The 25,276-nt window shown below is 39.5% G+C and overlaps 1 protein-coding gene across 1 annotated transcript in view; it reads left to right on the top strand.

Moving 5' to 3' along the window:
- LOC136879404 (probable glutamate receptor) overlaps positions 1–25,276 on the top strand; it is a 117,385-nt gene that overhangs the window by 80,129 nt on the left and 11,980 nt on the right. Inside the window, exon 10 of the mRNA XM_068228890.1 lies at positions 18,363–18,575. Coding sequence (XP_068084991.1) covers positions 18,363–18,575 — 213 coding nt within the window. The remainder of the gene's footprint in view (positions 1–18,362; positions 18,576–25,276) is intronic.

Below are 25,276 nucleotides of genomic sequence, written 5' to 3'. Positions count from 1 at the left end.
ACTGGCATATTTTGAATTTATGATAACTGGCAAGAAACTGTGTGAATGAATACATCGCAAATTACACTAACCTCTATACATAGTATAAACAGACTCAAGTGGGAAATACAATACCTGATGAAATAAAAATTTATTTGGGGATGCCAGATGTGTGAGAGTATGTCTGAGATATTATTAACTTATATGGAATACTAGCTAAACCCGGCCACGCTTCGCTGTGGCTCAGTCTGATATGAAATGAATGGGTAAGTAAATAAATGTATTCTAGCAAACATGAGATCAATTGCAGTTTTGAACATAAAAATTAAATTATTGTTGTTATGTAACATTTTTGCAATGAATTAACAATATGCCTCCTGATTCCAGTAGAGATTTGGCAGCATGCATTCAATTCGACATTTTGATGTCCGATGAAATAGATTGGAGAGATTTATGATTATTACTGGGAAAAGGAAACAAAGACAAATGATCTGTGGTAAATTTGTCCCTGAATTTTAAATGTCAGCATAAAATGCTCTGGTATAACGTTAGCGCTGAATGACATCATCTGAAAACAGGATTTGTTATTTATGTTTTAAGGAAATGTTTTGAATCATTAATAATTCCTTTTAATAAACTTTTCAGTGGTTCTTTTGGCTATTCAAGTTCAGGTAGCTTCACTCTTTTGCTCGCTCAGCACATTCCCGGGGTTTCTCCTTTAAATTTAATTTCTTTGCAGTGCGGACAGACTTTGTCCGTTTTTCCAATTTGAACGAATTTACATGAGGTATCATATTGAATATCCGGTTCATATGAAAAAAAGAAATTTGGTGATATGAAGCTCAATATTTGCAACTGCATACGTCTTCACTGTTGATCTAATTGTTCTTGGCATTGTTGAGATGATTGTACTGCACTTCTCAATTTAACTCGCAAGATTTCAAGTCTTTCTTCCCACTGAACTGCCGATTCTTCTGCTCGCCTTTGAGAATTTCTGACTCTTGACACGTTCATTGCCGTCTAAACATTCTTGATCAGTGTGATTTGATATCCATTGATATTCTGCGATTGCGTGTCGAGAACGGCGGTCTATGTTCGAATATGGGCGAGCCATTACCTATTGAAATAGCTTAATTTTGTGTATATCTGATTCATTTAGTGCTGTTTATATAGTGGTGTTTAGTGCTTGTTGGTAGAAATTGGGAGTAGTGATATTTATTTAAATTTTGTAACAAGTAATTCAGTTGGTCTTCAGTAAATTACGTTTTCTAGGTTAAGTAGGCTAGCTAGGTGTACCTTGTTTCGAATTTAGGTTTAGGAGATACTTTAGGTAATACTATTAACTTTAAAAATATTTGTAAATATCTGTAGGTTCGTTGGTTGTACTTACAAAGGCAGATTATCATAAGGAATAGTACCGTAACTTCTGCAGCAACTTCTCCGGTATTTCGTATAGATATCCGTTCAAACTATCGCGAAGGTAATAATTTACTACATTAAAAAACACGATACGCCTGTAAACTTCCATTTAAAAAGAAGTTAAAGAGATTACACGGTAATAGTTAACAGTCGTATTGTTATTGATTATTGTCGCTCCTCATATTCAAATATTGCATTGTTGGCTACAGTCGTGAACAAAGGGTGTAGTGTAGTCAAGTAAATATAAATAAAAATCAGCTGACCTTGTATTCCATTCATTTGTACTTCTCAGTAGGTAGTTAGTATCCGTAATTTATATTTCGCTCCCTCGATCTTTCAGTATTTATGAGCGGTTAGCTAATAATAATAAAGTTCATATATCCCAGTAATTGCAGTTCAAGTCCTTGGAGTAGTAGTAGTAGTAGTTTTGATAGAAATATTTGAGAAATTATTGTAGACAACCTCGTATTTTTCAGCAGGCCTAATTAAGGGCACTTTTTTTTCTCCGTCCCGTGGAGTAGGGAAAATAATAATAATCCACCAGCTGTAATAATCACATAACCACATTTCAGTAGAATTGTAGTGAAGATGAGGTATAATAAAATTAAATAGTATCTTGCCAGTTATATTCGTGTTTTTCTTCGTGTACGGCAAACCTTTTGATACTTAAGCATTTAACCAAACTCAGTGTAGTGTAGTGTAGTAATAGATACATTGTAGTATAGATACAGTACATTTAGATAGTGCCGTATCTTGCCTGCTATATTCGTGTGTATCTATTAGACCGTAATACTAATAATAATTTGTCTAAGCATTTAGCTTCGTTGGTAATCTTTGAGTACAGTAGTTCTTGCAAATTTCATTTCTGTTGTGCTTAGTAGTGACATACGGTACGGTACCGGTATCGTAATTAGGATACGTCTGAAAGTAGTTTAAAAATTACTGTAGTGTACTGTACAGTAGTATACGAGTAATATCCTATTAGAATTGAGTGTGCTTATTTTATTATTGTAAAATATTTGTGTAGTACTGGTGTAGTAGAGGTATCCATAGAAACTCTTACTAAAATACTGTTGTAATTAGGATAGGCTTAATTGCAGTTTGGAATTGTGTAGTTCTTGTGTATTACTTTCGATATTCAGTAATTAACAGCAGTTTTTATCCTGTTAGGGGTTGTAGAATAAAAAAAAATAGAGCACGACTAAGTAGTATTGTAGTGTAGTCGTATATTAATTACCTTATTGTTGTGTACTGTCCCAGACAATATATCCCTTCGTTCATTTATTTTTTGCAAATAAGTTATTTTATTTTTTTAATTTAATTTTTCCCCCCCGTAAAGAATGGCTAACGAGCACGAGTGTACTTATTGTGGGTGTGGTGAGGCATTGAGGGGTATGAGGGAGGAGTTGGAAAGTTTGAGGGAGATAATTTGGATTCTCACAGAAGACAGGAAGGAAGATAGGACTCCCTCAAACAATGTACAGGTTACAGTAGGTGTACAAGAGGGAGGGGAAGGAAAGGGAGGAATTGTAGAAGACAGGTGGTCTAATGTTCTAAGGGGAAGGAGATTGCAGGCTAAGGGCTCTATTCAGGATCAGAATTCAGGACAGGTGTCTGTGCGAAATCGGTACGAGTCACTCCAGGTAGAACAACAGAGGGAAGATGAGGGACAGGGAACTGTTGCTGAGATGCGTGGAAGTAGGAGGAAGGGAAAAGGTAGGAAAGGGAAATGTAGAGTAGAGGATAGGAAAAGACAGGTGGAACAGGGTCATGGGAAGGAGAAAAGGGAGGAGGAAGTAGCTTCTGCAGCAGTGAGAGAAGATAGGGCTGGCCAGGAGGGGAGGGGATCAGATGAGGTGGGGAGGGTTGAGGCTCTGGTCATGGGGGATTCCATCGTTAGACACGTGGGGAAAGTGTGTGGAGGAAAAGGAACCAGGGTAGAATGTTATCCAGGAATTAGGTTGAGGCAGATGTTGAGGAAAGTAGAAGAGAGGGAGGAGGGGAAGGAGAAGGTGGTAGTGTTTCATGTTGGTACCAACAACGTAAGGCAAGCTGATATAAGTACCAACATAGTTGGAGATGTGTGGGATCTGGTAAATGCAGCACGGGTGAAGTTTAAGAAAGCAGAGATTGTTATTAGTGGAATACTGTGTAGGAGGGATACTGACTGGAGGGTGATTGGGGATTTAAATGAGACTATGGAGTGGGTATGTGGGAAACTGGGAGTGAAATTTCTAGATCCTAATGGGTGGGTAGGAGATAGAGATCTGCGCTCAGATGGCCTTCATTTAAACCGCAGTGGTACATATAAGTTAGGAAATTTGTTTAGAAGGGTAATAGGGAGGTACATTCAGGGAAACGGGATGGCCTAGGGAGCGGTGATAAGGGAACAGAGAACTGGAAATCAAGTAGGGATGACATAAAATTGTTAGTGTTGAACTGTAGAAGTATTGTAAAGAAAGGAATAGAATTAAGTAATTTAATAGATATATATTTACCAGATATTGTAATAGGAGTTGAATCATGGCTGAGAAATGATATAATGGATGCAGAAATTTTCTCACGGCACTGGAGTGTGTATCATAGAGATAGGATAGGAATGGTGGGAGGGGGAGTGTTCATTTTGGTGAAAGAAGAATTTGTAAGCTACGAAAAAGTTAAAGATGAGACACATGAAATTCTAGGTGTAAGGCTCATTTCTAAAGATAATAGGCAACTTGATATATTTGGAGTGTACAGATCGGGAAAGGGTAGCACTGACGCGGATTCAGAATTATTTGATAGGATAGTCAGCTATGTCGGAAACGACATGGAAAGAAATGTGATTGTAGCGGGAGATCTGAATTTGCCAGATGTAAATTGGGAAGGAAATGCGAACGACAGGAAGCATGACCAACAAATGGCAAATAAGTTAATATGGGAAGGACAGCTGATTCAGAAAGTGATGGAACCAACCAGAGGGAAAAATATCCTGGATGTGGTGCTGATAAAACCAGATGAACTCTATAGGGAAACTGAAGTAATAGATGGTATTAGTGATCATGAAGCTGTTTTTGTGGTAGTTAAAAATAAATGTCATAGAAAGGAAGGTCTTAAAAGTAGGACTGTTAGGTAGTACCATATGGCTGATAAAGCAGGCATGAGGCAGTTTCTAAAAAGTAATTATGATCGGTGGAAAACAGTAAATAAAAATGTAAACAGACTCTGGGATGGGTTTAAAGAAATTGTTGAGGAATGCGAAAACAGGTTTGTACCTTCAAGGGTGGTAAGGAATGGTAAGGACCCACCTTATTATAATAGAGAAATAAAGAGACTAAGACGGAGGTGCAGACTGGAAAGAAATAGAGTTAGAAATGGCTGTGGAAGTAAGGAGTAATTGAAGGAACTTACTAGAAAATTGAATCTAGCAAAGAAGGCAGCTAAGGATAACATGATGGCAAGCATAATTGGCAGTCATACAAATTTTAGTGAAAAATGGAAGGGTATGTATAGGTATTTTAAGGCAGAAACAGGTTCCAAGAAGGACATTCCAGGAATAATTAATGAACAAGGGGAGTGTGTATGTGAAGATCTTCAAAAGGCAGAAGTATTCAGTCAGCAGTATGTAAAGATTGTTGGTTTCAAGGATAATGTCGAGATAGAAGAGGAGACTAAGGCCAAAGAAGTAATAAAATTTACATATGATAACAATGACATTTACAATAAGATACAAAAGTTGAAAACTAGAAAAGCGGCTGGAATTGATCAGATTTCTGGGGATATACTAAAGACAATGGGTTGGGATATAGTACCATATCTGAAGTACTTATTTGATTATTGTTTGGTCGGAGGAGCTATACCAGATGAATGGAGAGTTGCTATAGTAGCCCCTGTGTATAAAGGAAAGGGTGATAGACATAAAGCTGAAAATTACAGGCCAGTAAGTTTGACATGCATTGTATGTAAGCTTTGGGAAGGCATTCTTTCTGATTATATTAGACATGTTTGTGAAATTAATAACTGGTTCGATAGAAGGCAATTCGGTTTTAGGAAAGATTATTCCACTGAAGCTCAACTTGTAGGATTCCAGCAAGATATAGCAGATATCTTGGATTCTGGAGGTCAAATGGACTGTATCGCGATTGACCTGTCTAAATTAAATCTAAGAATTTCCTATCTGACCTGTCTAAAGCATTTGATAGGGTGGATCATGGGAGACTACTGGCAAAAATGAGTGCAATTGGACTAGACAAAAGAGTGACTGAATGGGTTGCTATATTTCTAGAAAATAGATCTCAGAGAGTTAGAGTAGGTGAAGTTTTATCTGACCCTGTGATAGTTGAGAGGGGAGTTCCTCAGGGCAGTGTTATCGGACCTTTATGTTTTCTTATATATACACTGACTGACAGAGCAAATGCAACACCAAGAAGGAGTGGTCAGAACTTTATGCCAATTGCAGGGTAGACTGACGTCACTGAGGTATGCTCATGATGTGAAATGCGCCGCTGTGCTGCGCACGTAGCGAACGATAAATGGGACACGGCGTTGGCGAATGGCCCACTTCGTACCGTGATTTCTCAGCCGACAGTCATTGTAGAACGTGTTGTCGTGTGCCACAGGACACGTGTATAGCTAAGAATGCCAGGCCGCCGTCAACGGAGGCATTTCCAGCAGACAGACGACTTTACGAGGGGTATGGTGATCGGGCTGAGAAGGGCAGGTTGGTCGCTTCGTCAAATCGCAGCCGATACCCATAGGGATGTGTCCACGGTGCAGCGCCTGTGGCGAAGATGGTTGGCCCAGGGACATGTGCCACGTGCGAGGGGTCCAGGCGCAGCCCGAGTGACGGCAGCACCCGAGGATCGGCGCATCCGCCGCCAAGCGGTGGCAGCCCCGCACGCCACGTCAACCGCCATTCTTCAGCATGTTCAAGACACCCTGGCTGTTCCAATATCGACCAGAACAATTTCCCGTCGATTGGTTGAAGGAGGCCTGCATTCCCGGCGTCCGCTCAGAAGGCTACCATTGACTCCACAGCATAGACGTGCACTCCTGGCATGGTGCCGGGCTAGAGCGACTTGGATGAGGGAATGGCGGAACGTCGTGTTCTCCGATGAGTCACGCTTCTGTTCTGTCAGTGATAGTCACCGCAGACGAGTGTGGCGTCGGCGTGGAGAAAGGTCAAATCCGGCAGTAACTGTGGAGCGCCCTACCGCTAGACAACGCGGCATCATGGTTTGGGGCGCTATTGCGTATGATTCCATGTCACCTCTAGTGCGTATTCAAGGCACGTTAAATGCCCACCGCTACGTGCAGCATGTGCTGCGGCCGGTGGCACTCCCGTACCTTCAGGGGCTGCCCAATGCTCTGTTTCAGCAGGATAATGCCCGCCCACACACTGCTCGCATCTCCCAACAGGCTCTACGAGGTGTACAGATGCTTCCGTGGCCAGCGTACTCTCCGGATCTCTCACCAATCGAACACGTGTGGGATCTCATTGGACGCCGTTTGTAAACTCTGCCCCAACCTCGTACGGACGACCAACTGTGGCAAATGGTTGACAGAGAATGGAGAACCATCCCTCAGGACACCATCCGCACTCTTATTGACTCTGTACCTCGACGTGCTTCTGAGTGCATCGCCGCTCGCGCTGGTCCTGCATCCTACTGAGTCAATGCCGTGCGCATTGTGTAACCTGCATATAGGTTTGAAATAAACATCAATTATTCATCCGTGCCGTCTCTGTTTTTTCCCCAACTTTCATCCCTTTCGAACCACTCCTTCTTGGTGTTGCATTTGCTCTGTCAGTCAGTGTATAAATGATATGAGTAAAGGAGTGGAATCGGAGGTAAGGCTTTTTGCGGATGATGTTATTCTCTATAGAGTGATAAATAAGTTACAAGATTGTGAGCAACTGCAACGTGACCTCGAAAATATTGTGAGATGGACAGCAGGCAATGGTATGTTGATAAACGGGATTAAAAGTCAGGTTGTGAGTTTCACAAATAGGAAAAGTCCTCTCAGTTTTAATTACTGCGTTGATGGGGTGAAAGTTCCTTTTTAGGATCATTTTAAGTATCTAGGTGTTAATATAAGGAAAGATCTTCATTGGGGTAATCACATAAATGGGATTGTAAATAAAGGGTACCGATATTTTTGATCTAAGTGGTATGTTCCGAGCTGTCAGCGGAGAGATGGCGTGGAATGACATTAGTAGACGAATAAGTTTGAATGGCGTTTATAAAAGTAGGAAAGATCACAATATGAAGATAAAGTTGGAATTCAAGAGGACAAACTGGGGCAAATATTCATTTATAGGAAGGGGAGTTAGGGATTGGAATAACTTACCAAGGGAGATGTTCAATAAATTTCCAATTTCTTTGAAATCCTTTCGGAAAAGGCTAGGAAAGCAACAGATAGGGAATGTGCCACCTGGGCGACTGCCCTAAATGCAGATCAGTATTGATTGACATGATTACAGATGATTAACGAATGTCGTACTATGACTTAAGACTAAAGGCTGCTGTACTATGACTAAGAATCTTTAGTATTACTTAAGGATATGAAGCTAGATCAGTCAGATATTGCAGTTGCATACATCTTAGCTGTTGATCTAAGTGTTCTGGGCATTGTTGAGACAATTGTGCTGCACTTCTTCTCGATTCAACCCATAAAACTCGTACTATGGCTGGTGAAAACATAGACCACGATCAACTACTTTTAGAGTTTTGTGAGCGCAGGACATGCTTGTTGTTGTTTGAGTCATCAGTCCATAGACTGGTTTGATGCAGCCCTCCATGCCACCCTATCCTGTGCTAACCTTTTCATTTCTACGTAACTATTGCATCCTACGTCTGCTCTAATCTGCTTGTCATATTCCTACCTTGGCCTACCCCTACCGTTCTTACCCCCTACACTTCCTTCAAAAACCAACTGAACAAGTCCTGGGTGTCTTAAGATGTGTCCTATCATTCTAACTCTTCTTCTCATCAAATTTAGCCAAATTGATCTCCTCTCACCAATTCGATTCAGTATCTCTTCATTCATGATTCGATCTATCCATCTCACCTTCAGCATTGTTCTGTAACACCACATTTCAAAAGCTTCTATTCTCTTTCTTTCTGAGCCAGTTATTGTCCATGTTTCACTTCCATACAATGCCACGCTCCACACGAACGTCTTCAAAAACATCTTTCTAATTCCGATATCAATGTTTGAAGTGAGCAAATTTCTTTTCTTAAGAAAGCTCTTCCTTGCTTGTGCTAGTCTGCATTTTATGTCCTCCTTACTTCTGCCATCGTTAGTTATTTTACTACCCAAGTAACAATATTCATCTACTTCCTTTAAGACTTCATTTCCTTGCTTATTCATATTTATTCATATTTATTCACATTTACAATAACAGGTTAAGAGTTGATTAGTTACATGAAAGTATGTCTCGATCACGGCATGTTGGATTCCTATTTCCAAATAACAGGCAATGAGTTGCCTAGTTACATGAACCTCCTAGCAAGAAGGATCATTCATAAAACATAGCGATGTGTTCCCATCCTCCTATATACAGCAATCCTTACTGGGCTACAATGATATAGTGTAAGTCGTCGTCACCTAGCAACAATCTGTCCATCAAGGTCGATCCAATCCTGGTGTGGCTTTGTAATTAAAAATTCCATAAAATTACCCATCATAAAAAACTACCCATCCAATTTTGTTCGAACTGTTTCCTAAAAACGCCCGTTTTCGAATGCAACATTGTGTCAAAATATCAAGTCAATCGACCGACTACTTCTAGAGTTTTACAATCACAAATATATGCAGGATGAATGTTTATATATAAAGATAGCTGAAAATTTTTGTTAAATGTGTTTAATATTAATGTTATGAGCAATTTTTCAACTCTACGGCAAGTCTTCTTCACAGGCTAAAATAAGCAGGCTAAAATCTGCAGATAGCAATGTCCAGAAATAAAGTAGAGAAAGGGTTAATGACCTTACATCCATAGATACTGGCTTAACTAGAGTTGCTATGGTGTCCGTATGCAGTAAGTCTGCCCTTCACTGCTGTCAGAGCCTCCACTCTTCTAGGAAGACTTTCTTGTAAGTTTCAGCATTTTCTTCCATTTCTCCTGAAACACAGCAGTTCTGTAGCTGTTCCGTGTCTGAAGATTGGCCTAATAGCAAATATATTATCTAGGAGTTTTTATTGTTTGTTAGTTGGTTGTGTTGAATTCTGGGAGTGATGCCACATTGAATAAATCATTAAGCTGGCTACTTTGGAAAAGATAGCTTGGTTTGTGATATTTTACTATTTAAAAAAATATAACTGTAAAACATAACTTAACACTTTCAGCACTACCATATTTTAACGTGGGTCCTGGCTGTAAACTGGATCTTTCTCCTGAATTTAAATACATTGTAACACAACAGGGAAACATAGTACATACCTGATTTTTGTATCATACGAAAGTGTCAGCCATCCAAATTGAAGATGTTAATCAAGAAGTACATATCTAAAGTACCGTAATTTAATTATACTAGTCTTATGAAAAACATTTGAAAAAGCACAAGAAACTTTTACATTCAAGTTACACCAATAAGCCTGCTCAGACAGTAAAATGAATAATTACATTTGAAATACAAAATGTACCTGTTTAGGGATAGTTTGTTTTGGTACAGTAACCATGAAAACATTGGGCTATGTACTATCGGCACACTTTATCTTGGTGCATTTACACCCTAGTGCTGAATCGGTCAACCTCGGCAATCTTCGAGATTCGTACTGGCAACCTTTGAAACACAAACTATGAATCACTTAAGCATCGTTGTGCGACATCTGGCGTACACTTTACGTACTAGTACTGCTGTTGTTTACACAGCAAAGCCAAACTATAGAATTCATGCTAAGAACAAGATTCGCATAGAGAAATGTTATATAATGTTATATAATGTGTATGTGACACAGTTATTGGCTTAAGATAATAACGGTTTAGAAACTTTATATCAATCGATCATTTTCTCTATTCAATTCCGATTTTATTTTCATTCAGTTGGTAGTACTACTGGAACCGGGACAGCTCCCTCCTTACTCCTCACCCCCGTACACAAATGCACCAAGATAAAGTTAGCCGATAATACACAGTCCAACCTTGCACTCCTTGCACCACTGTCTACCTTCTTTTCATGATACAGGTGAATCATCAGCCTGTATCCCTTCGTCTAAACAAAAAAAAATAGGCCCAAATTTCTGGAGAGGTGAAGGATTTCTATTGTTTGTATACAGAGTAAAATAATGCAGCTAAAAACTTGCATTTGAAAGTGATGTAACAAATAAAATTCTTGCCTGAACTATCTCTTGATATGTTACCTGGTTTGTAAGCAGAGTCTTCATCACTGTCATCTATTTCTGAACCCACTTCTCCTGATAAAATATCCAAGATATCACTCATTGAGCCGAACTGAGAACGTGTTTGTACAGTAACACAGCCGACAGCGCATCCTCCACACCCGGCACATTGAGTGCTTCGATAGAGATCATGGCTAGGAGAAACTACACTTTTTATCCTTTCAGTTTGAACTTCCCAATAAATGCTGCATTATAGTGGACTCTAGATAAACTACAACCTTCAAGCAAGGGACGTGAACAGTATGGGGAAGTGCAGCTGCCTATAAACATGCGTGAAAATCTCGCCCGTATGAACACACAAGTTAAATATAAATTTATTATAACATACCTGTGAAAAAACACATTATTAAACAAAGAATAAAAATACACAGGCTTCCTTCTTAATGACGCAAGTGCAATAACAGGTATAACTTGAAAACAATATTCTCTCACCCATGGGTAACTAACGTAGAGATCAAGCTAGAATATTGATGATGATAATAATACTAATAATAATAATAATAATAATAATAATAATAATAATAATAATAATAATAATAATAATAATAATAATAATAATAATAATAATAATAATAATAATGTTATTATATTATTATTATAATTATGTTATTATTATTATTATTATTATTATTATTATTATTATTATTATTATTATTATTATTATTATTATTATTATTATTATTATTATTATTATTATTATTATTATTATTATTATTATTATTATTATTATTATTATTATTATTATTATTATTTTATGATTATAATAATTATTATTTCTTGTATGTATAGCTAGGTAGTGTTACATCCATTTAGTATTACTATTATTTACATAGTCGAATGATCGTATTTTATGTGAGGTTATGTGTTGTACATAGACATTGCTAACAGGTCCATTAATGTAAATACCTGTAAATTAATATTATGTAGTTTATTCTTACCTGTATACATACATTGTAATCCATAATTGTGAAACACTTTGTAACTTCCAGAATGGTATACACACTGGAATGACTGAGAATATTCGGTACACTATTTCTATGTATTGGACACTCTGGAACATTCAAGAAGGTAGTTTCTTTTGTAACATACCTTTCTGGAAATCTGGCCAGATATATATAAAGGGATGATCTTGGTGGTCCCACTCCCCCCACCCCCTCCACCCCCTATCAGCCCACCCAACCAGAAGTAAGGATCGAGCCTGAACTAACTCCGAAAAAAGCCCAAGCTCCGACAACACACGACACATACACACAGACTAGGTGGAGGTGTAAAAACCCTACCCCTAAATCAAAGACACAACCCACTCACACAACTAACACAGAAACTGGACCCACTCATCCACGCGCCCCACCCTGGTCACGCAATGCTACAAATGCCTCAAACTCTATCACTCTGCAGCAAACTGCTCAGAATCCACCCGCTGCAACAGATGTGGTGGCCCTCACCATCACTCTGGTTGTAAGGTGCCAAGGGACCAGCTGAAGTGCGCAAACTGCCAAGGCAACCACGCGGCTTCGCATCCTGGCTGCCCTTACCTCAAAAAGGCTATCAGGAGGCATTACCGTCAGCAGCGCCAGGTTACCTACATAAACAACCATCCCCCATCCCTCCTACACGTCAACGTCCCCCCCCCACCTCCCTTTGAACCCAGCACCTTCAATACCACCCCCACCCAACCTACCCCAAGATCCCAACAACCTACTCCTCATACTACTAAGCCTCCTCACTACCCAGAACAGGCCAGCCGCATTCGCAACTACCCTATATTAAACCAAGTCCTAACCAGCCCCTCTCCCGCCAAGTCGCCTTGCAAGCCTTCACCTCACTACTAACACCTAAGCCTTCTTCTTCTATTAAAGCACTGGAACAGACACAAAGCTGTTAAGACAGGGAAGCAACATCGGGCGTGGTCACCCACTGGATGGGCAGACTCACAACCGCACTATTGTTTAGCTCTCACAGCACCACTCTTTAGATGCTTAATAAGCACCAGGCCACACTCTGGCCAACTACTGACTACAACCATACAACCATACCCTGACCCAAATCTCCAATCAATCATTAAAGCAGGGGAAATCACTACTACGACAAGGCTCTCAAAACCAATAGGTTGTCAGGCCACAATACTCGCGGCTTTGTGACTCTTGTCAATAATTCGACGATAGAACTGGGTCTTGCTGGGGTAAAGTCAGTTACTGTTGAGGTACTGAAGTTAGTCATTGGTAGTTGTTGGACGAGGGTTATTGTTTAGTAGCACGTGGCTGACATACCAATTAGGCAGTCTCCATGTTGAATTGATCGGTAGTCATCTGTTTTCAACTGTGCTTCAAAGTGTAACCTTGGTGGTATTCGGTGTCAGTTGTCAACTGTTTAAAGATGGCAGCTTTGTTGATATTCTTGAAGTGAAGTATTTTATTGTGATACGGTGATTAAGGTTATGTGTATATTAATTTGTGAATATGTAAATAAACGTATTGTACCAACTGACAGCATCTTGTGTGCGTCTTTGTGGATACGCTATTAATAAAATAAAAATATGAGATGTGGCTGTAAATAAATGGGACTGTTCTTAGGATGGGATTGGGAGAAGTTGTTGACCTTAAAGCTACAGAAAAACAGTGGAACTGGTTTCATCTTGCTGTCTAATAATAATGTCGTTGGTTTATTTTGAGATGCCAAGGTGCCACAGTTTTGTTCCACAGGAGATTTTTAACATGTTGATAAATCTACCAGTACGAGGCTGACGTATTTGATGATGATGCTTCTTGTTTAAAGGGGCCTATCTAGGTCGTCGGCCTCAAATGGTATGAAATGAGACAAAATATAATGACATTTTAAATGTCCAAAATCATCCACTGACCAGAATCCGTTACATGATGATGAAGAATGAATAGATGGATATGAATTTAAAACAATCAGTGGATCTGACCTGCAATGACCCACATTCCCAGAAAATAGCATAAAACAATAGTATTACTGACCAAGGGACTGCTTCTAAGGCACAAAACTGAATCGATGATGGTTGTTGTCTAAATGGGTCCAAAATCCAAGTCAACAGCCCCTCATAATGATGCTTATTGCTAGTAAAGTAGAACCATGGTATTTGTCACGTTGCGATACTTGCGGTATTCCACACATTATGGTAGTACTCACAGGTAATGTAATACGCACATATAATGCAGACCTATGGTGTTTCTCACATTGTGGTGCTACGTACAGGCAACGCAAACCTACTGTATGGTGTTCCTCAAATAAGTGTACTAATCACAGGGATTCGTACTATCCTGTGGTGTTGCTCACATAGTGGGTACTAATCATAGGCAATGCAGACCCACGGTGTCACTCATATAGTAGTACTAATCACAGGCAACGCCCATACCCATGGTGTTTCTCACATAATGGTACTAATTACAGGCAATGTAAGCCCCTGGTGTTCCGCATATAGTGGTGCTAATCACGGATACTGTAAAACCCATCCTGATTTCACACCACTGTCAGTCTTACCTAGACAGTCAGCAGGTGTAGATGTGCTGAGTCGGGTGTGCCGGTAAAGCGGGAGTGGAGTGCGAGCGGTGTATGGAAGAAGGAAAACGGGAGTGAAGAGAAGGATGATTGGTGTAGATCAATATCGGGCAGTTATCGGAAGTTGACAGGGGCGAGGGAAGAAGGAAACAGCCAGTAGTGAAGGTGGTGATGTGGAATCAAGATTGAAGGGTGAGATGATAGTGGTGACAACGGTGATTATGGTACTGCTAGTCATAGGGTATGTGGAAGTAAACTCCGGACCAACTCCCAATGACAACATGAGCTGGGAAGATGTGGAGATAATAAGGAGGGTGGTTAGGGAGGTGGTGGAAGAACTATGCCCATTTGAACAAATTAAAAATATGATGAAGGAACAAGTGAATGAATTTGAGAATATGAGGCGATGGATACAGGGAAAAACTGATGAAACAAGGACCAAAGTAGGAATCAACAAGAAATTGCGTCACTTAAGGAGAAAATAAGGGACATGGAGGAAGAGGTGGTGAAGCTAAAAGCTGAAATAGAAGGCAGTTGCCAAGAACGAAGGAAGAAATGCTTATTTATATATGGAGTGCCAGACGAAAAAGGAGAGGACAAAGTGTTGTGGAACTCATCCAGAAAAGGATGAAAATCAACTTCAGTGAAGTTGATATGGATGATGTAGAAAGGATAGACAAAGCACGGGACAACAGGCTGATAAAAGTGAAGTTGTTTTCAACCCTGATGGCGGAAATAGTGATAAGAGGCGCAGATAATCTACGGAGCACGAAAATCTGGATCAAAAGAGACATGGGAAGAGAAGGGATGCGGAATATAAATACCCTAAAAAAACATTTAGTCCAGCCCAGACTTCAAGGGCTAAGAGCTTATATTAAGGGGCAACATCTAGTGGTATCCAGTGGCCAGTGGACTAGGTTTTGGCCAGTGACAAAACTATGGGATTTAGAAGGGAATATGAAGAGAGAAGAAGAAATGGGGAAGAGAGTGGAAGAAAGGCAAGTTATGGTCAGCAGCCTTGGAGAAGATGGACACGGTGATAAGGAAACAATCAAGGGGAGTAGGAAGTTAAGCAAGGTAAGGCAGGGAGATGTGCATGGTGAAAGTGTGAAAGTGCAGTAGATAACGGGGTGAAAATAGGAAGGTTTAGGAATACCGGTACGGACATAGACAGTGAAGAAGAAAGTCGGAGAGGCGATTGCAGTGAGGAAATGGATTGCAGAGTGAAGAGGTAAGAGCAGTGGAAACCAGGCAGAGAATAGAGCTGTTTTTGAGCCACAGGAGAAGCAGGAGCTTACGGGACATGTTGGGGATGAAGGAAAATGAAGAGGGTAGAGTCACAAGAAGTAAGTAAGTAAGTAAGTAAGTAAGTAAGGAAATAGTGGTTGTAATCATGGTGGTATTATAAGGAAAGATAGTTAAGTAGTTTTAGATCATATGCGTCTGTATCTTAGGGCCTGGGTGGTGAAGAATGTGTTGGTTTTTTTTTGCCAAGTAAAAAGACAAACATTATTAGTAAGCAAGCTTGGTAATAATGAAAGTTGATACGAGGAGGTGCTAAAATGTGTGTATTGATTGTATGTGAGCTAAGAGAGAGGAAGCTATTGAATTGTAATTTAATGTGGAGTTTGGATTGGTGTAATTGGATTGTTATTCATAAGGGGTTGATTTGGTGATATGTGAGAGTGATTATGCTAAGTGGTAGAGTGTTCATGTTAGTTGTATAAGAGGAAGTAAATTTATGGTGGAAATGTATTGCCATTTGAAAGAGAGAGATTTGGTGGTGTAGTTGAGATAAGAGTGATTAAATTATAGAGATGGTATGGTAATTATTGGAGGAGTAAGAGGAGGTGATAAAATTGAATGTGGAGGACGATTAAGAGTTGGTGTCGGTAGAGGGTAAAGAATGATGATATTTAAGGAAAGGTGAAAAGGATATAGTTGGAAGGTGAGTGGAGTACGGTTGTTAAGTGCTGAAGGTGGGTGAAAGTGATTATTTATGAGAGGCACGATAAATGGAGAATGGGAGAGGAATGACGTTTAGATGGCAGTCATGAGTGTGTCGGTATTGTGTCTTTTTTTTTAATTTTATTTTTACCAAGTGTGAGAGTGGCCCAGGAGGTTCAAATAACTTTAATGTATGTGTAGAAAGTAGTGGGTGGATGTAACTGGAGTGATGCGAGGAAGTAATATGCATTTATGAGGAAAAAGGATGGTGAAAAAGTGGTGGAATAAGAGTTTGAATTGGTGGTATATAGTGAGTGAAGTGAAGGGTTGAAATTAATAAGTGATTATGGTTGTATATGTTTGAAGGGCAAGTTGTTTATTAGCAATCAAATGATATTTTAAGAGAATATACTTTTAGCAAGTTAATGGTGGACTGGTATATAAAGGTGGAGGTTGTTGATACGAAATGTTGCATTAAAAAAAAAAAATAAAAAAAAAAAAAAAATAAATAAAATTGAAATGGTATTTTGAGTGGAAGTGGAGTGTGATTATTATGGTTATTGGAAAAGCAGAGGGCACATAATATAAGTGTGTACAGTTGCATATGTATAAATGGCAAGTGTGGATTAGCAAGCTAATGATAATTTAAGGGTATTTGCTTTTAGAAAGTAATGGTGGATCAGTATGTAAACGTGGTGGCTGTAGATATGAAATGATGCTTAAAGGATGGGTATGGTAATTGGAGTGGAAGTGGAGGTTGATTATTATGGTTATTGGAAAAGTATAGTGCACCAAATGGTTCAGTATAGTCTTGATTGATGTGATCGGGTAATAGATGCAAATTACATTTGTAAGGAGTATTGTATACAGAAGGGAGATGGCATAGTGATTAAGTTTAATCTTACGTAGTGGTGAAATGTGATTATAAGCACCAAGTGGAAACAGGAAGGTAATGAAGGTCACAACCCAGCAGTAATGTAACGTCATGACTGGGCAGCAAGTGATAGTAGATTCAGTGAGGAGAGGTAGGTGTGGAATGTAAGGTCTTGTTGTGTCAATCAGACGAGGTGAAGGAGGACTTTGTCCCCCGTATGAATGGCCTTGTAACAAGAGGTCGATGTGCCGTTCTGCCTTAGTTCATTTTATTTTGTCATTTGCCTTTGTTATTTTTGCCTCCTTGCCTTATGTTCATTTAAATTGTTGCACTAACATGGCTATCGGTTCTCCAAGAGGGAGATGCCCGTGGGCCAATTGGCAGTAATTCATTTAATGCTATTTTAGTTATTTTATGAGAATCTGTTCTATGTGTATCTTAGATAATGCTTGTCTAGGTTGGGCACTATTATTTTTTCTCCATTAATGGATCAATAAGGTAGAAATACTGTAGATCTGGAGGAAAAATAAAGAATAAAGAATAAAGATTTCACACTGTTGTTACTTATCACAAACCTATTGTGTACCTAATATAGTGGTACTACTCGCAAGTAAAGGTGACCCATGGTGTTCCCCGCGTGGTAGTTCTAATTACAAGTAGTCTCATGGTCCTAATTTGATCATCCCTTGGTCACCCCTTTTAGTAGCCTCTTATAACAGGCAGGGTATACTGTGGGTGTATTAATTCTTCATCTGCGTCCCCCACCCACAGGGGTTTGTGTGTTTGGTCCGTGAGAGTTATTGCTGTTTTATTTCGCTGAAGTCCGCTGGCAAGCTGGTTAGGACCCGCCTATACACCACCTGGGACGCGCCACATGGGAGTATCACCTCTCACCCTGCTACGCCAGCGTAGTAGGTTCGTGGTGATGTATTTGAGCACCTTCAAATACTACTGGGCTGAGCCGAGATCGAACCCTCCAACTTAAGTTCAGAAGGCTAGCGATCTACCGTGTATGCTATCAGCCTGTCTTGCTCTCTGTTTGAAGACAGTGTATGAAGATTGGGAAATTGTCCTTGTCCTTTTGCATTTTCATGTTTGTCCTTTTCTGCTCTTTCTATTTCTCCCTCTTCCTACAATGACCTTTCATTATATTTATCTTATCCTCATTCCTGTTCACTGCTTGTTTGACCTTTTCCATTACTAAACATTATATCTAACCACTATTGACTGTATATTCCAGGCTGTTGAAAGTACGTGAGGCTGGCCTTCTCAGACTGATGTCTTCAAGGAATATCTCTCCTCCTCCTGTGTGCGGCAGTGGCCCAGGTTATTCCAGTGCCACTATCAACAACGTTGCATCAGCCATAGCAATACTGATATCAGGCTCTGCTATTGCCTGCCTCCTACTTTTCGCTGAGAAGGCCTGGTATCGTCATAAACAGGAGGATTACTGGTACTTTTACTTGCTAATAATTTGTTAATTTCCAAGTAGAGACCTTTTGCTATATCAGTCCTCATTCACTTCTGACCTTGACAGTAAAATAAATCTCAGTGCAGAAAAAGAGTCTCAAGCAAAAATAAGCTGCTTCTTTAAAAAGGCATTATGGACAGATGTCAGTGGTAATAACATTTGCTCTGGTTTCAAAATCAGGCTGTGGGATCTCTTTGGTTACTGTACAGTAATGTAGGTTCAGATGACTTCAGCAAATAACTGGAGTACCATTCTAAACGTAGCCTATGAAATTCAAAAAATAAATTAATTTTTATGATATATACCTACAGTAGAAAATTATCAGGCTTCTTTAATGCACGAAGCGCATTGTCTTAGTAAGTAACGTTTTGAAATTCCGCCACTGCAATGCTGTGGTCGGTGTCCCGTGCATGCGCACTGTGCAGCTACATCTATTAGCAAGCCACAGAGGCCACTGCAACAACAATCAACCATGTATACATTTGTTTGTGCGTATTTAAAATGCCTCCGCCGATTGAGGATCCCACTGACTGTGAAATACATGCTGTTATTCATTTTATTAGTGCTATAAGCATGAAAGCAGTTGAAATTCACCGTCAGATTTGTCAAGTGTACAGACAAAACATTCTGAGTGATGGAATGGTACGCAAATGGGTAAAAGCTTTCAAAGATGGCCAAAAGAATGTTAATGGCAAGGAATGGAGTGGTGATCCTCCGTGATCACTGACGAGTTGATGCAGAAAGTCAACGACAAAGTGAGAATGAACAGACACTTCACGATTTCTGCATTATCAGAGGAGTTCCCTCAAGTTTCAAGGAATGTTATCTATGACATTGTTACAGAATGCTTAAATTATCAAAAATTGTGCTCACGATGTGTACCAAAAATATTGACCGAGGTGCACAAAACTGAACGTTTAGGCAGCGCCTTGACTTTTCTTGAGTGTTATGATGCTAAGGGTGACGATTTTTTAAGCCAAACTGTCACAGGTGATGAAACATGGATGGACTACTTTACACCAGAAATAAGACAACAATCAATTGAATGGCAGCTTTCAACATCGCCAAAGAAAGTAAAGTTTAAGCAGACAATTTCAGCCCGGAAAATCATGTGTACCGTGTTTTGGGACACGGAGGGGGTGTTACTTGTAGATTTTTGTCTCATGGTGACACAGTAAATTCAGAAACATATTGTGAGACCTTAAAAAAACTGTGCTGTGCAATTCAAAATGAAAGGCACGGGATGCTGAGTAAAGGGATCGTTTTGCTGCATGACAATGCCAGACCACATGCGGCCCATCGAACTCAAGACCTGATCACATTATTTGGCTGGGAACAATTTCGTCATCCTGCATACAGTCCTGACCTAGCGCCCAGTGACTACCACGTGTTTTTGCACCTGAAGAAGCAACTTGGAAGTCAGCGCCACAATGAAGACAATAGCCTCAAAAGGGCTGTGTTTCAGTGGCTGTCCAGTCAGATGGCAACCTTCTGTGATGACGGAATACAAAAGCTTGTTGTTCGATATGATAAGTGCCTTAATGTTGGTGGCAATTATGTAGAAAAGTAGATAAAAAGGTGGTCTTTAATGTAAAAATATAATTCGTACAAAAACTTTACTTGTTTTGTTGACATATCAAAATGGTACTTACTTAAAAATATACCTCGTACCTCTGAAAATTGTAAATTTAATTAATTTAATCCTACTGTACTGTGTTAACATCATTTACTTTTATATTACAATATACCATATACCTGAAGCCGGGTGTTGCACCAGCATTTTCAGTATCACATTTTTATAGCTTACAGAAATAACAAGAAACTCTAATATCATTAAGTAATGAACTACATTCCTACTAAAACTATAATATATATGGCAAATACAACCCAGGAAATGAGAGGCTAATTATGCACTGTAACTACACTTACTCTTAATAATAATGTTATTGACTTTACGTCCCACTAACAACCTTTTACAGCTTTCGGAGACGCCAAGGTGCCGGAGTTCGTATGTATTTCAGCACCTTCAAATACCACCGGACTGAGCCAGGATCAAACCTGTCACGATGGGATTAGAAGGCCAACACCTCAACCATCTGAGCCACTCAGCCTGGCACAGTTACTTGTTCCTCACTTGAATTGAAAATTTGTTCTCCTATTTTCCATTGAAGCAGGATGTTGGTAATAATGTGGTTGGTCTAGTATGGCGTGCAAAAGAAATTACCCAGCAAGTTGGCCGTGCGGTTAGGGTTGCGTAGCTGTGAGCTTGCATTTGGGAGATAATAGGTTCGAACACCAGTGTCGGAAGCCCTGAAGATGGTTTTCCGCTGTTTCCCATTTTCACAGCAGGCAAATGCTGTGGCTTGTGCTTTAATTAACGTCATGCTCACTTCCTTGCAACTCCTAGCCCTTTCCTATCCCATCGTCGCTGTAAGGCCTATTTGCATCGATGCAACATAAATGAAATTTGTAAATTAAAAAATGGAAATGAATTACCTTTGTGAGAGCAGAGAAAGTAGGAATGAAGTAATCTCCGCAGAGTGGCGCAATCTAACGGGGACATTTGGAACTGTTTCTCGGTAGGAGACTTGCTAGTCTCATGTAACTCCCTGAGATCGATACTGGCGAGCATGCTACCGGATGCTATGCAGGCTTAGGCTCGTCCCTGCTGAGGTACATTGCGCCACGCTAGCCGCTAGGGAGTTCCCGTAGGAAAGCAAACCCCCCTGAGTTTGATTCGAAGCCAGCAGAGTTTCTTGGTCCGTTATGAAGCATTATTACAGTGAACGACCGAAGATGGTTGATTTTAACATGTTTTGGAATACATGTTAGGTTTATTAAACTAAAACATTAGAAGAAAAGACGAAAAATGAAATGAAAATTATTGGGAGTTGTTCAACTCTGCAACAATACCATGCACCGCCTCTTTAATATACTGTACTGTATTTCAGATAATATTATATCATTCTTATTTAATCATTACATACATTGTATACATACTGTAATACAGTTTATATCTTATTATAACTTTGGAGAAATATTCTAGAAAACATTCTTTAGTTCAGACTTTCACTAATTTGGACCAGGTTACACTCCTCTTAATCCAAAATAGTGAGGGTTTACTGTATTTGGTTTGTAAGGCCTAAAAAGGGTCTTTCACTTTCCTGTCCCACCTCCGTATTGTAATGGTTAGCAATAATGGCTGCTGTCCTCTGGGCCCAGGTTCAATTCCTGTTACTGCCAGTGGTGAAAATGGTACATGCAACTCACCTCCTTTGAGAGTGTGCCTGAAAAAAGCTGCAGCAGTTTGAGATGAGGACATGATCTCATATGATATTGGTTTCATTTTCCCTTATTGATAACTCTGCAGTTCTCAATTATAAAGATTGGATGTTTCCACCTAATCAATACTATATATAATGAAAACAGATATGAGGGCAGATCAAATATGAATGGAATTTTATTTATTTAAATTCATTTATTGAAAAATACAAGGCATTTACAATTTGTTTTTCCAATAGTTTCCTGCCTTGGAAATGCACTTGTCCCAGCGTGGCAGTTTTTTGATGCGCTTATCATAAAAAGAACAGGGTCATGTCACCAGCCACTTTCGCACGAAGTCTTCCACATTCTCGTCATCTTCAAATTGTTGCCCTCCTAGAGCTTCTTTTACCGAGCGAGTTGGCCGTGCGGTTAGGAGCGTGCAGCTGTGAGCTCGCATCCGGGAGGTAGTGGGTTCAAACCCCACTATCGGCAGCCCTGAAGGTGGTTTTCCATGGTTTCCCATTTTCACACCAGGCAAATGCTGGGGCTGTACCTTAATTAAGGTCACAGCTGCTTCCTTCCCATTCCTAGGCCTTTCCTGTCCCATCGTCGCCATAAGACCTATCTGTGTCAGTGCAACGTAAAGCAAATAGCAAAAAAAATAAAAATAAAAATAAAAATAAGAGCTTCTTTAAGCGGTCTGAACGAATGGAAATCGCAGGGTGATAAGTCCGGACTGTAAGGAGGATGACAAAATGCAGTCCAGTGCATTTCCTGTAGCTTGGAGACAGTTAGAGGGACCCATCTGGACACACTTTACGGAACTGTAGGTCGTTTGTGATGATTGCTTGATAGCTCCCATAACTGATTCCGACTTGTTCTGCAATTTTTGATACTCTCGCCTGTCAGTCATCGTCAATAATGTCTTTAACCGCACAAATGTTTTCGTCTGTAATGTTGGTCCGAGGACGACGATCGTGTTGCTGATTTTCCATACGTTCTCATCCTTTCTTGAACTTTTAATGCCAGGCACACACACACGTCCTTGACAATGTTTGATCACTGAACCGTGCAGTCAGTCTCTGGCAAATTTCCGCTGATGTAACTCCTTCGCGAGCAAGAAATTTTATAATTATGTGTGGCGCAGTGGAGGAGTGCACCTGTTGCTCCAACATCATGAGCGTTACTGACAAAATGGCAGGAAATATCTAACAGCACACTCCCGCCACTCCTAATGGTCCTGCCTAAGCATAGCAGAAGCGCGGGGCCAGTCCTACCAACAAAAATCCTGTTTATATTTGATCGACCCTCATATATTTATGTTTTTATCTTTCTAAAATGTCATTACAGGACTAGTTCAATCTACATGGATCATTTTCAGCTGATACATCATACTGCTATTAAGTAAAATAGCATTCACTGTTATTAAAATGTCACTCTTCTCGTCTTAAAAAAACCACAAGCTAATTCTACTGTTCTGAATCATTGTCATGGTAAAATGGGTCTTTAAAACTGTTTGCACGAGTCAAACACTTAGAGTAGGTGAAACTTTATCTGACCCGTAATTATTAAGACTGGAATTCCTTAAGGCAGTATTATTGGACCCTTATGTTTTCTTGTACATCTGAATGATATAAGTAAAGAAGTGGAATCAGAGATAAGGCTTTTTGCAGATGATGTTATTCTGTATAGAGTAATAAATAAGTTACACAACTGTGAGCAACAGCAGCATGACCTTGATAATGTTGTGAGATGGACAGTAGGCAATGGTATGATGATAAACGGGGTTAAAAGTCAGCTTGTGAGTTTCAAAAATAGGAAAATTCCTCTCAGTTTTAATTACTGCACTGATGGGGTTAAAGTTCCCTTTGGAGATCATTGTAGGTACCTAGGTGTTAATATAAGGAAAACTGAGTGAGTTGGCCATGCGGTTAGGGGCATGCAGCTGTGAGCTCTCACCCGGGAGATAGTGGGTTTGAACCCCACTGTCGGCAGCCCCGAAGATGGTTTTTCGTGGTTTCCCATTTTCACACCAGGCAAATGCTAGGGCTCTATCTTAATTAAGGCCACGGCTGCTTCCTGCCCATTCCTAGGCCTTTCCTGTCCCCCCTCATCACCATAAGACCTATCTGTGTCGGTGCGATGTAATGCAAATAGCAAAAAAAATATAAGGAAAATCTTCGTTGGGATAATCACATAATTGGGATTGTAAATAAAGTTTACAGTAATCTGCACATGGTTATGAGGGTATTTAGGGGTTGTAGTAAGGATATAAAGGAGAGGGCATATAAGTCTCTGGTAAGTCTCTGGGTTCAATACTCTAGTCCCCAAGGGTTGCTTATTGTTCAAGCATTTTTATGAAGAGGATCCATTTCAGATTCAGACATGAATTATTTTTAAGAAATAATGTTACACAAAATTCTTTTAGATAAATATTTTAATATTTTTAAAGTGAATTTAATGTGTGTATATATGCTTTTAAGTATCTTGGTACTGTAAATATAATTAATGCAGTGTCAATACTATTAAGAATTCAACAGTATAGTTTATATAAATTGGATAAGGTCCTCAGACCAATGTTTGTTTAGGATTGAATAAGGCTAATGATGCCCAGTAAAAGAGGGGCGAAACATGTTCCTTAAAATCTGGTAGTTTTTATGTTCATTTAACCATGCAACAGTGGATTGTATTGAATAGGTGGTGCAATAAAATACTCCTTGAGTAAACTTGGTGATAAGTGGTATGTTCCGAGCTGTCAGTGGAGAGATGGCGTGGAATGATATTAGTAAACAAATAAGTTTGAGTGGTGTTTTTAAAAGTAGGAAAGATCACAATATAAAGATGAAGTTGGAATTCAAGAGGACAAATTGGGGCAAATATTCATTTATAGGAAGGGGAGTTAGGGATTGGAATAACTTACCAAGGGAGATGTTCAATAAATTTCCAATTTCTTTGCAGTCATTTAAGAAAAGACTAGGAAAACAACAGATAGGGAATCTGTCATCTGGGTGACTGGCCTAAATGCAGATTAGTATTGATTGATTGATTGATTGATTGATTGATTGATTGATTGATTGATTGATTGATTGATTGATTGATTGATTGATTGATTGATTGATTGATTGATTGATTGATTGATTGATTGATTGATTGAAGTACTATCACATTATCTTAACTCTAGTTGTAAAGCAATGTGTGATAGCCCATTGCTAGTTGTTGTTGCTTTTTAAGTAATTTTGACTAGGAGGAAACATCATACATCTACTATACTTCATTCAATAGACAAAACTTGTTATGGCCATATGCCATTAAAATAAAGTTTCTTGCCTTTGATTGTCCTTTCCTGTACCGTTTAATCCAAAGAGTTGAAACTGTTACACTCAATCAGTCAATCAATCAATCAATCAATACTGATCTGC

The sequence above is a fragment of the Anabrus simplex genome, chromosome 8 (genome assembly GCF_040414725.1).
Source record: "Anabrus simplex isolate iqAnaSimp1 chromosome 8, ASM4041472v1, whole genome shotgun sequence".
NCBI lineage: Eukaryota > Metazoa > Arthropoda > Insecta > Orthoptera > Tettigoniidae > Anabrus > Anabrus simplex.
Note: the sequence above shows the minus strand (reverse complement) of the source record. Positions and strands in the feature narration are given on the sequence as shown.